Below are 13286 nucleotides of genomic sequence, written 5' to 3'. Positions count from 1 at the left end.
AACTGAGGCGCAGGGAAATTAGGTGGTATGTCCTGGGCAGGGCTGTTTTAAAACCTTGGTGGGCCCCACATCTATCAAGCATATTAAAATGCAGCTACATCAAACACCAAATGTAAATTATATATAACCAGATAAGAGCCAAATTGCAGGCAACTGGCTGATATCATGTTCTGTTTTGCAGACATTTAATTAAACATTTATTAATTTTGATTCTGCAGTTTTTCCCTGTGTTTTAGAGCCAATTTTTTTTTCCAGGCCTCCAACGTTTTCCTAGGCTCATGAAAACCTCACAGGCCCTTGGCAGCGAGTGTTTAGTGATGGCTGAAAGGAACAGCCACGCTTTGGGGTCCTGTTGCCAAAAGGGGCAGAGTGAGGTTGTACCCATGTCCGCTCATCCCCAGAATGCAGCAGGGTCTTTCCACACTCCCTGCCCAACACCATGTTTTTGGGAATCAGAGGCCTCCCTCCTTCCCCTCTCCCTTCCTTGCTCGGCCCACAGTAGCCCTGGGCTGGGTGAGCCCTTTGTCTGCGGTTATCTGGGACGAGGGGCCTTGGGAGCTGGCAGGGGAGGGGGCAGGAGGGGGCGGGGAGGTGGGAGGCAGCCTGTCAGGTGGTGAAGGATGCTGGCTGGGTGAGGGCCTCCCTCATGCTGACCCGGGCCAGGAAACAGATGGTCCTCAGCCTGAGAGAAACTTCCAGGGTGTCGCCCTCCCCCAACTCCCCAGGCCCCTTCATGTTGGACCAGCTGGTCTCTCCTCTCTGTTCAAAGCCAGAGCCACAGGAATAGGGAAGGGAATAGGTCTGGGAGAAGATGGAGGCTGGGGAAGGTGGTCTGTGCTCTGGGCTCCCCAGAATCTCTGGAGGCCATCTTGGTCTCTCCCATAGCCCCTATCCCCCACACCTAGCCATCTCTCCTCTGCTCTCTGCCCCTCCTCTGTGCCCTGCCTTTGCTCAGCCTGTCATCTCAGGCCTGGACCAAACCCCAGCCTCTCCTGGCTTTCCTCCAAGCCAGCCTCCAGAGCGAGCTTTCTAAGCCAGCAAACTGATCACATCATCCTGACTGTGGGATAGAATTCAGATTTAAAATAAAATATGAACCTTTCAGTCTGGAATTTGATGCCCTTCACAATTTGAGTTCCCTTCCGGCCCCAGCAAACCACTGGCCGTTCCCCTAAAAGGCCATGCCCTCTCATGCCTCTATGCTTTTGCCTCGGCCGTTTCTTCTGCCCGGAATGCCTTTCTGCCTCCTGTGTGCCTTCAAATCCTACCCATGCTTTAAAACTGAGATGAAATGTTTCTTCTTTGAGAAGTCTTCCCTGATCTCCTCTCCGCCCAAGCTAAAGTTACCCATCTCTTCTCTGGGCTCCCAAGCATCTTACAGCATCTACTTCAGATCTTATCTTATCTGTGTCCCTTGGGCACAGGGCCTGGCACATAACAAGCGATCAAAATATACTTGGTAAGTGAATGAATGATTCTGGCTGAAGGGATCCTTAAGTGGTGGGGAAGGCAGGGGCCCAGAGGATGGAAGGCATAGGGAAACAAATTTCTGCTCATCAGAAGAAACACAATCCAGTCCTGAAGGTGCTCAGAAGGCAAGGGCCCTGCCTTAAGAGGTAGGGACTCCCCATCCTGGGGAGCGTGCAAGCAGAAGGTGTAAACACACGAGGCTGGGAATTGCCGAAGGAGTTCTAGGATTGGATGGGGGAGTTAGACTGAGGGCCTTTGCATTTGTTCAGTCCACTTCTGAGGGACCAGCCCTCTTCCCCTTCCCAGCTGCTGGTCCTACACTGTGTCATGTTGAAGGTGTGTCTACACCATTGATTGGTGCTGGGAAGACCCAGGGATGGGGAGGAGAGCCTTGAATGGGATGTTTCTGGCCACATTTTGGGGAAGGAGGTTTGAGTCCCAGAACATTAGCTCTAAAAGGATCTCCAGAGTCATCAAGCCCATCCTTCTTGTTGGTAGATAGGGAAACTGAGGTTCAGGGAGGGCCACACCATTCCTATAACTGGGATACTCATTTTGGGAAACTCTGGGTATCAGCTGATACCAAATTCCAGGGGGTACCATGATTCTCCTTGTGGGCTGGCAACACACAGTTGAATACAGTTGGTCCCCAGGTTCCCAAACAACATGTTAAAAATGCCAGCACTTCACATCTGGGAGGAGACCCCCAAATATCTGGTTCCTCAATTTCAGATTCAAGTGATAAGATCACTGAATCTGTGTTGGGATTTTCTCCCCTGATTTCTGGAGAGATAACTTCTAGAAGAGCACTCTCTGATTTCAGCAAAGGGTGTGCCTGCCCCATGAATCAGAGAATTGAGGGGCTTGGGGGCCAGGGTCTATGGCTGCAACAACCCAGGGCAGAGCTTCTAGGCAAAGAACAAGGGCAGAGAAGGAAAAGCACATCCAGAGATCTGGATGGCAGGCCCCTCCCTTCTCATCCTACACGGGCAGTGCACTTCATAGGTGCAGAGTATATTCTCATCCATTTCATTCTCACAGCCACTTTGGGAGGGATTCACTAGGGCTCAGAGAGGGTCTGGCTCAAGATCACAGGGTAAATGAGAAGCAAAGTCAGAACTTGCACTCAGGACTTCAGGATCCTGCCCATACCCCCTACTGGGTTACCAGAGTTCCATTTAATTAAACAAACTTCCAACACAAAAACAAACAAAACCTTGCAATTATGCATGCATTCATTCTTTGAGCCAACACAGATTGAGCACCTACTGTGTGCTAAGAACTGAGGGTACAGCAGTTAGCAAGCTGACCTAGTGATCCTCATAGAGTTCTCAGCCTGGGGGAGATGGGCGCATAACCTGGCAGTTACAACCCACTGTGGGTTAGACAGAAGCCCAGGAGAGGTCCCTACCCCTGGTAGAAAGTGGTTAGCAGACGCTTCCTGGAAAAGGTCATGTTTAAGGGCTGTGCCTTGGAAGAAAAGCGGGAGTTGCCAGGTTTGGGGCTGGAGTGGGGTTGGAGGACCCGGACAGGTGTTCCAGGCAGAGGGAACAGCAGGTGCAAAAGCCCAGCAGTGAGGGAGAACATGGAGAGTTGGGGTCTGTGACCTGTACAGGGCAGTTGGAGCCATGACGTTTGTTGGGAGAAATAGCTCAAGAAGGAAGCAGCAAAGTCTCGTGCCAGGGGATCTATGAGCAGCTTCCCTGTGCCCTGTGGGGAAAAACTGGCCACTTAGAGGTGGGGTTGGGCAACAGGCCCGGAAGCTGGGGGTTGGCACCAGAGAGTGTTCCTGAAGGAACCAGGCTGCTTGGGTTTGAATCCCGGTTCCACTGCTTCCTAGCTGTGTGACCTTGGACAAGTGGCATACCTCTCCGGGCCTCAAGTTTCCTCATGCGTAAAATGAGGGCAATCACGAGGCTACTAGAACCTCAGTGCACTGTGAAGTGTCAGGAATCCTGCAAAGAAAGCGGGCCCCGGGAGCAGAAATGAAGGTGAGAAGGCTGAGTCAGGGGCTTACTTTGTGCCAAACGCTTTAAGCTAATGAGCGCGCATTCGGGGTCCCCCGACGACAGCCTGGGGAGGCGATCCTTCCGATATGTCCAGGCCACGGCCGAGGAAACAGGTTGGGCTGGGCGCTACTTTACAGAGGGCACACGGCGCGCTTGCGCCGGGCGCTGGCCTCGCGGCCCGGGGAGGGCGGGGGCGGGGGGCGAGTTGGGAGCCGAGACCCGGACGAGTGCGCGCGGGGCGGTGAGTGGGGGGCGGGTGTTGGCCTGAGCACGGCGTCCCTCCCGCAGGTACCTGCGCGCCATGTACCTGGGGCTGCAGAGCCGCTGGCGCGGGGAGCGGCTGCGGCGCCACTTCTACTGGCGGATGCTGTTCGAGAGCGCCGACGTGAGCATGCTGCGCCTGCTGGAGACCTTTCTGCGCAGCGCGCCGCAGCTGGTGTTGCAGCTAAGCCTCCTGGTGCACCGCGGCGGTGAGCCAGACCTGCTGCCCGGTGAGCCCCGCCCCGCCCCCGACCCCGCCCGGGGCTCGCTCATCCCCCGTAGTCTGCTTGCCCCCCTCCTTCCTAGCACCCACACTCCTGCCCACCCTCGGGGATTTGGAGGCCCCGCCCCTGCTACTCTCACCACCCACCAGGCCTCTGGAGACCCCCCATGTCGCTTCCACGGGCTTGCTTACCCTCCGTGTTGGGAGAGGCCTGGCTCCACCTCCTCGCCTCCCCTTGGCACCCCTGGGTGCTGCCCGCTCTCGCCCTCCTCCCCTTCCTCCTTGCCAGGGCAGAGCAGACCCCATTTCTGCTAAGTTCAGAGAGGCCCTTGACCCCATCACCACACCTCGGGCCCTTTCTGGAGTTCCCTGCTCTTCATTCCCGGACGTGTCCTGATCCCAGATTGCATCTCTGGGGGACCCCTCTGACTTACAGACCTGCTCAGTCACCCTCAGTCTCCAGAGAGTCTGTTTACTTACCCCCTCACTGGCCTTCACTCCCTGGGGACCCCTCCCAGGCTTACCTGGTCCCCAGGTGCTCACCACCAACCTTGCCCCTTCCCTAACTCTCACAGACCAGGCCAACCTTCGTTGTCAGACAAAAACCACATCCGGGCAGCACCCCCGTGCTCCTCCCACCCGCACACTGTCCATCCCACTTTCAATGACCTAGGAGATTCTATCACCACCCTCAGGCCCCTGGGAACACCTTGCCTAGGATACTGTGCCCCAATCAAAACTTCCCACTGCAGATTTCTTCCCGTGCCCTCAGCTGTGCTTAGCTTGGACACCCCTCGACATACCCCAGCTTCACCCTGGTGGCCTATAGCTACTAATAGTCCCCTCCTGGCTCCTTCATGCCCTAATCGTGACCCCCCCCCCCAACTCTTCACTTCCCTTTTCACTCCCAGAATCCTGGACCCTAATTTCCCACCCTTCCACCAAGACTCCTGAATCCTGATATCCCTATTCTAGAGACCTGGCCCTGGCCTTTATGGAGACCAAAGTCACCCACCTTCCCTCCCCCTTTATGCTCCCACTCCTCCAGAGGTACCCAGCCCCATCCGCTCTACCTGCCCCCATCACTGCTCTTGAAGGCCACCCACCCGGACCCTCCCCCACAGCCCTCCTGATTTATAGACCCTTCCCCTCACACCTCCTCGGAACCCAGCTCCTGACCCAGAACCCTCCCCCCTCTCCCCACACCCCAACCCGGACCCACCCCTAACCCAGCCCGCCCTGCCCTCACCCTGTCTCTGCAGCCCTGTCCACCTCCGCCTCGCTCGTGTCCCTGGCCTGGACGCTGGCCTCCTACCAGAAGGTGCTGCGGGACTCACGGGACGACAAGCGGCCACTGTCCTACAAGGGCGCTGTGGCCCAGGTGCTGTGGCACCTGTTCACCATCGCCGCTCGCAGTCTGGCCTTCGCACTCTTTGCCAGCGTCTACAAGCTCTACTTCGGCATCTTTATCGTAGCCCACTGGTGCGTCATGACCTTCTGGGTCATCCAGGGCGAGACGGACTTCTGCATGTCCAAGTGGGAGGAGATCATCTACAACATGGTGGTGGGCATCATCTACATCTTCTGCTGGTTCAACGTCAAGGAGGGCCGCAGCCGCCGCCGCATGACCCTCTACTACTGCATCGTCCTGCTTGAGAACGCTGCGCTCACTGGCTTCTGGTACTCCAGCCGCAACTTCTCCACCGACTTCCACTCACTCATCCTGGTCTGCGTGGTGGCCTCCAGCTTCGCGCTGGGCATATTCTTCATGTGTGTCTACTACTGCCTCCTGCACCCCAACGGGCCCATGCTGGGTCCCCAGATGCCTGGCTGCATCTGCCCTGAGGCCCCAGGACCCTGTGGCCCACCGGCCGACGCTGTCACAAGCCCCCCAAGGTCCCTGCCGAGGACTACAGGCACTGAGCGGGATGGGGCCTCTGTGGGGGGCGAGCGTGCAGGGACCCCCACGCCACCTGTCTTCCAGGTGCGGCCTGGCTTGCCTCCCACACCAGTGCCCCGTACCTTGCGGACAGAGGGGCCTGTCATTCGGATCGACCTGCCGCGTAAGAAGTACCCTGCATGGGATGCTCATTTTATTGACCGCCGGCTCCGGAAGACTATTCTGGCGCTGGAGTATTCGTCTCCTGTCACTCCCCGGTTGCAGTACCGGAGCGTGGGGACCGCCCAGGAGTTGCTGGAGTATGAGACCACGGTGTAAGCCACAGTCTCGCCCACGAAGAGGGACAGGCTTGGCCGACCCCACATCGACCACAGTGTTGAGCCTGGAATTTCAGGGCCACCCAGCTACAGGGGTGTGGATCTGTTGGTCCAAGTGTAGAGTGGCCCTGACCTTTATGGAGAAAGAACCATGGGTTCTTTCTGGGGAGGGGGCAGCCTTGTGGAGGCCCCAGCCCTAGGCCTGTTTGCAGCCCTGTGGCCCATCTCCTAAACTCCCCTGAACCAGGGCCCAGGGAATCAACTGGTGCTACACTCCTCATTAGCTGCCCCGCTTCCAAGGAGGCCTCCATGCCAAGTCGGGTGACAGGGGCACCACAGCCTCTCCCCTGCCTGGAGTCACCCACATGTCGCTCCTGGTGGACCTGCCAGAGAAAGGGCACCGTCTGGGGTCCGTGACCTAGGCCCTGTGCTCCTCAGGGGGTGTTGGGGGTGGGCTACTTCTCTGGAGAGAGGAGATCTCTGAGCAGGACGGAGGAGGCCGTGGAAGATGTGAGGGAAGGTTGAACGTCTGGTGGACAAGGCTGGTGTAGCTCCTGTGGGGTCTGAGGTCCGGAGCCTGGACAAAAGGGGGCTTAAAAGAGGGAGCTGGAGTGGGGGCTGACAGGAAGAAGAACCCTGAGACAACTGAGGGGGTCCAAGCCAGCAGAAGCATGAAGGGATAGCAGGTTGGGGGGAGGGGAACCCTCAATGCACAGCATAGAGAATGTTTCCAAGGTGAACTCATCAGGAGACACCCTTTGTTATGGGCTCTGTTATGGATGAGGTTCCAGAAACCTCAGGTGAAACGTTTCAAGGAGCCATTGTTTGTTCTAGATGAGTCTCTAGAACATTTCTTCTAGATAAAAGTCTTGAATACAACAGATACTCTGTCTGGTGAGGTCCTAGCACACTTAGCAGGGGAATTGTTCTAGAGAGACATTCTTAATTCTGGATTAAGTTTTCAAGCACTTAGCTGATAAAATGTCCTAAGGAGTCATTCTGATCTGGATTCTGTGATGAGGGTGAGGGCACTGGAGCCCTGCTACTCTGCTCTGGGGGATTCTGGCTCCTGCCAAGGTGGTGGGGGAGGGGGCTCTAGAATCCCATGTGAGTGGAATATTCTAGGAACGGGTACTCCAGTTCTAGATCTCTGGGATTTATAGGAGTTCTATGCCCCATCCACCTTGGTCCACAGCCGTCTTCCCCAGAGGAAATTGTCCTCACAACCCTTGAGACACTTCAACTGCCAACTGGTTTCCAGCTGGAAAAAAATTAGCTCTGGGGACATGACATAAATCTTGGCTCTCAGCCGCCCTGCAGATGTAGCTCCTTGGGATGTCATTTTTCCAGCTGACTTGTTTTGCCTCAGATCTGACAACTCCCTAGGACCTGCAGTCCATTCCTGCATATCCTGGGTGCCCATGGGACCACTTGCCCGTGGCCCCTCCTCTCTAGCTGGGGCAGCCAGTCCTGGATGGGGTGGGGGAGTGTGGGAGCAGAGAAGTAGGCAGTTCTGTGGGCTGAGGGGATGGAGCCTCTAAGCAGAGCTTGGAACCCCCACTATTTAGTCCCCACCCCCCCCCCCATGCCAGCTAAGGTGTGTTCAATGCAAGGGCACAGCAGGCGATATTAAGGACAGATGCAGACCTGGGCTGGGAGTGAGGAGGTGCATGAGAATCCTAGACTATGCAAATTAGAGAGGCACTTTGCCCTCTCTGGTTCAGCCTCTCTCGGCTTATAAATGGGAAACTGAGGCCCAGAGTGGCAGCTTAGCCCCACAGGTCCCAGACTCCTGCTGTCCCTTCAGATAGTGATTAGTGAGGGTGAATTTGCTGAGGATATAAGGAAAGGACCACATTCAACGTGCAGGGTGACCCCAAAGGCAGAGAGGGCAGGACTGCCCACATACACATATACACAAGCACACACCACACCTGTGACGCAAGTCCCCTCACCCCCTGGCACACAGGTGACTGCATAGACATCCACACAGGCCCAGATGGTGAGTGCGTCCCTCCCGCCAACACACAAAGAATGCTTTTCCTACTTGAAGAAAGTACTTCCATGATCCCTAAGAAGCTTCAGGAACCAGGCCTGAAGGGGATGGGGAGGGGGGCGGGGTCCAGGGCTGACCCAGACGCCCTCTGGTGGGTTCACCCGTTGGGGAGGCAGACACAGGTCTGGCCGACCGCTTCCCCAGGACTGACTGTTTGTTTCACTTAAACTCGCCCCTGTTTGCAACAGCTCTGCAAGGCAGCTGTTATCAACCTATCTTACAAAGGAGTAAAGAGGCTCAGGGAAGTGACATGAGGGTCAGCCTTGGCAAGTTATTTTACTCCCCAGTGTACTACAGTGGTCTGTCTGGCTGCCCCATGATCCAGCACCCTAGAAGGAAAAGTTAAAAATGCCCTCCCAGGAGCTGGAAATTCTTACAGATCCAGAAGCCACCAGAGAACCAGGGAATAGGAATGAGCTGGCAGTGCTAAGAGGCAGCGTAAGGCTCTCAGGGAAACCAGGGCCACGTTTTTGGACCTTACTCCCTCCCCACCCCTACATCTCTCTCCCACAAAACCTGCCTTCAGAGCCTCTGCCTGCAAGGACAACCCAGCACTGGAAATGCCACAGTCAAAGGGCCCTCGGAGCCGCCTTCTCCTGCTTCTCACCCTCAGGAAAGAGCTTAGTCTCTTAAGGACCACTCCCCACCCCCCATATATCCAGGAGCTCAGGACCCCATCGCTTCCTGTCCTGAGGTCATGCTCTCCACTGGCCTGTCTCTACTTCATCTGGTCCCCGTGAGTCCTCATTTCACTGGGATAGAGCGGTCAGAGTGATGAAGGGGCATCATCCCATGTGTTGTTGTTTTGGTGTTTTTTTGTTTTTTTTTTTTTCTGTGACACAATCTACCTCAGCCAGTCCCTCTCTTCCTTGCCAGAATTGGACCTCCTGGGTCCCTGCCTCCTGCTCCCCAATCTCTGTCCTGCACCCTAGCCTGGCTGCTTAGTCCTTCCCAGAATCCCTACAGGGTCCTTGCCGTGAGAGAATATTTCAGAACCACAGCCCCCCAGAACCTTAGGGTCCCCTAAGCTACCTGCCCTCCACATGTATTATAGAAGAGAAATGGAGGCCCAGAGAGGGCCAGGGACCTTCCCAAGATCACACAGAAAGTCAGTGGCAGAGCTAGGCTTTTCCTGGAGCCGAGAGGTAGTTGGGGCCATCTTAATTTTGCCAAGAAGAGAAGAGGACACTGAGTACCAAATTCGCCCTCGATATCTCTACCCCCAGGAGACCACATCGCCATTTCCAGGATAGACTTCTGTCTCCTAGTTTTCTTGAACTGATCTCCCAGCTTGTTGACTGCTCCCCAAACCTCTCCAGGCACAACACACCCCTTGTCACACCTCCATGCACTGATGTACCACGTGCCTTGTAACTGTCACCCTGGTTAGACAGCACAGACCTCCACCCCTCCCCAGCGGGGGTTCCCCAAAGGAAGGCTTTCTTGGTCCCCTCCTCTCATCTGTCCCATCCTGTGTCCCCCCCAAATCTGCCTTACCCCTGCCAGCTCCCTGCTGCACTGAATCCCACAGAGGCATGTCGCTAGAAGAGTTGGGGAAAGGGAGAGAAAAGGCCAGGGAGAGAAAAGCCTGGCGAGGGCCAAGGGCGCTGCAAGTATCTAGGGAAGATCTTACCTGGCACCCCAATGCCCTCCAAAGGGCTAAAGTCCCACAGGTCCTTCCCTTGGAGCGCACCTGGGCTTGGAGTTCACAGAAACCTCAGGCAGTGGGGAGGTTTTCCTGGACAAGGGTGTATGGGTTGCAAGTTCAAATGTCTTCAGGTAATGAAGAAAAGGAGAGAAGGGCAAGTGCCATACAATAGGGAGTGGTGGGGACTCTGGAAAACACAGGGGGTACATGCCCTGCCTATAGGCCCTAGGACTCAAATGTTTGAAAAACCCTGTGCTGGCCAAACTAATCTCAGACTTGGCCCATGGGCCGCCTGTTTGAAATCTCTAGTTCAAAATGCTGAGAAGGTTCGAGGAAGCCGTGTGGAGTCTGGAAACCCCTCTGGGGAAGTCAAGGACAGAAGCCCTGGCTCCCTCTGAGACTTTTCTAAACCCCCCCCCCCCACCACCACCAACTGGCCACCTGAGAAGTGTCTCCCCTTCCCCCCTCATCTGAAAAGTGGAAAGGGGAGGGAGACCTGGGTGTTCACAGGGTCCCTGCCTGGGGAACCATCGTCTGATAAGGGTTACAGGCCTCTCCATACCTGAAGGGGAAAAGCTGGAGGCTGGGGTATTCTCCAGTGTTGGGGCCCCCGGTTAGGAGGAACTTGCATTGTGTGAAGGGAGAGTCCAGGGAGAGGATGAGGACCGAAAGCCAAGACCCAACTGCCGCCATCTTGTGCTGGCCCCTGTCACTCTTTGGCACCTATCTCTGTCCCAGGTAAAGCTGGAGGCAGGGACTTCAGGGGAGGAGCTACCAATTCCTATACTGATATGCGTTGTGAGGTCTCCTTGAAAGGGACTGAGTGCCAAGCCATATATGGGCAGCAGTGGGCAAGGGGGCTAAGTCTCCCCTCCCCAACCAGAGGGCCTTCTAAGACTTGGGGCCTGGGGGGCAAAGGGATTATAACATGTCCTTCTGGTTGAGGACAGGCTAGGACATTTCTGGGTCCTTGGTTGTTGCAGGTGGAGGCCAGGGGAGGAAGAGCAGGAAACTATGGAAGTGGGAAAGGAAGGCCCCTTCCCGGGATGGCCTGGTTCCTGGATGCAGACCTCCTCCCCCCCACCCCCGGGCAAGTGGGAAGAGGTCCTCCAATGCCTGGCCTTATCCACCCTTCAGCAAGGCAGGATCCGCCCTCTCCCCAGCAATCCTGGCCTTTTTTCTATGCACAATCATTGTAAGGGCACCCTCAGGCCAGGCTGAAGGGGTGGGGGGCCCCTGGGCACCTGCAATAATCCCAGAGTGGAAGGTAGCCTGAGACAAAAGGTGGGGCGGAGGGCAGGGGTGGGGTGGGGAGAAGGGTATTCCTCTACCCCTCTCTCACCCAAATATCCCAGAACCCAAACCAGACCTGCCTCCCTTGAGCTAGCCCACCAAACTAGGCAGGGGGAGCGAGCTCATACAACACAGCCCCCAACCTCCTTGGTTTTCCAAACTCGTAAAATAGCTAGAAAGGACCCGAACAATTCCCAGGGCCCCCTCTTATTATTTTCACCCGTGGGGATCCTATAGTTTGGAAGATTTTTCTCCCAAACAAGTCTCACTTCTTAAAGAATAATTCATCTTTCCACATTAAAGTAACTCAAGCTGAGCTTCTGATTGCAGATAAAGGCTACCAAGGCCTCAGGTTAGCTTTTAGGGCTTGAGGGTTGGGGAATGCCTGTATTATATTGGAGTGTTTAATACACAATTCTGAAGAGCACTCATGGGCCCCCATTCCTGCCTCCAGGGTTCCTTAGGGTCTGGGACCCCAAGTTGGGAATCTATGTATCCAGCCTCCTGTTTTATGGAAGGGGGAAGGCCTATGGAGGCAACCAGCCCAAGGTCACTGGGCCGTTGGTGGCAGGGTGGGACCACAGGCCACGTCCTTTGGGAGTCCCACCAGAACACTCCCAGCACTGATGCTTCCCTTTCCACTCTGTCTCCAACTCCAGGAACCACTAGCCATGGCTGAGGGGCTGATTTCCCTCCCTCAGCACAATTCTGGTGATTCTCCCCTCCAGGTCCTCTCTTTGCTCCCTAATCGGTCCCGCTCTGGCCCACCCCTGTTTCCTATTCCTTCCCGGTCCCACCTCCTGGTATTTACTACATCTGTGCCATCCTCAGTCCCCCACCCCCACTCACCCCTCTGCGCTTCCCCCAGGAGGGGGAGGAGACCCCAAGCTGGGGCTTCTGTACTGAGACTCTTTTGTACACCACAAACTTTTTGTATATTTTTAATTTTGCTGCAACATGAGATATTAAAATTCATTTCAGTACGTGCTGCTTGTGTCCTATTGTTTTGGTTGTTCTGGGCCAGAGGAAGGCAAAAAGGAAGGAGGGAGAAGGAAGGAAGGATATCTTCTGCCACAATCCCTCTGGTTCCCCTAAGAGATGAAGGCAGTTGGCTAGGAGAGGAACCCAGAGTACTCTGAGGGATTATCTCCAAACGCTTCATTCTACAGATAAGGGGAAGAAAGAGATGCGGCTAGGGACAGACTTGCCTGGGGTCCCAGAATGAATCCAAGACAAAATCAGGACCCAGACTGAAGTTCCTAACACCGCTAGACCAAATATTTGTTGGGCACCTATCATGTGCCAGGCACTCTTCTAGGCACCGTGAACAAGAAAGATAAAAAAACGAGCATAGTCTCTGCCCTCATAGAGCTTCCGTTCTAGTGAGTATTGCCCCTAAAAGATCTCCCTGCCTCCTCTCTGTGTAGTGGTTTTCTAACTTCAAAGTGCATCAGAATCACCTGGGTAGAGTGGGGGGGGGGGGAGGGAGGGGTTAATTTTAAATGCAGATTTCCATCTCCCGAGAATGGATAGAGCTTGCCTGGAAGTCTGCATTTTACAGGTTCTCCAGGAGATTCTGATGCAAGGGGTTTGAGAACCTCTCTTTGAGGCCCACTGCTTTAATGTATTCTCATCCTCTTACAAATCTCATCACAATAGTTCTTTGCTTTAGAACCTCCATGGCTCCCCAGAGCCTTCAGGATAAAGAGTGAACCCTTTGCAAAATGCTGACTTTTCACTACTGGGCCCCGAATACTCCTTGATCCTTATCTCCAACAGAGATAAGGGCCTCTCCAAACCGTTCATCTTCCTGTTTTTGTGAGCCTCTCCTGGCTCCCACCCAACAGCCTTTCTCACCTTTCTTTCACGCAGGTGGAGCCTCACTTCCTAGGAACCCCCATCCCAAATGCTCCAGGAATGCAGCCTCTACCTGGCCCCAGGAAGCAAGTCAGAATTGGCCCAAGACAGGGGTTCTCAAAAGGTGGTCCCTAGACCAGCATTACCCGGATATTTGTTAGAAATGCTGATTCTCAGGCCCCACCCAGACCTACCTAATCAGCTACTGTGGGGTTGGTTGGCAGCAGCTTGTTTTTATGTCTTTCAGGTGAT

General features: G+C 55.1%; 1 protein-coding gene across 1 annotated transcript in view; it reads left to right on the top strand.

Annotated features, from left to right (window-relative positions):
• XKR7 (XK related 7) overlaps positions 1–12165 on the top strand; it is a 29435-nt gene extending 17270 nt beyond the window's left edge. Inside the window, exons 2-3 of the mRNA XM_027069820.2 lie at positions 3768–3970; positions 5226–12165. Of these exons, the coding sequence (XP_026925621.1) occupies positions 3768–3970; positions 5226–6181 (1159 nt within the window). The 3' untranslated portion in view covers positions 6182–12165. The remainder of the gene's footprint in view (positions 1–3767; positions 3971–5225) is intronic.
• The last annotated feature ends 1121 nt before the right edge of the window (positions 12166–13286 follow it).

Source organism: Acinonyx jubatus, chromosome A3, assembly GCF_027475565.1.
Source record: "Acinonyx jubatus isolate Ajub_Pintada_27869175 chromosome A3, VMU_Ajub_asm_v1.0, whole genome shotgun sequence".
Lineage (NCBI taxonomy): Eukaryota > Metazoa > Chordata > Mammalia > Carnivora > Felidae > Acinonyx > Acinonyx jubatus.
This window is presented reverse-complemented; position numbering and strand designations above follow the sequence as displayed.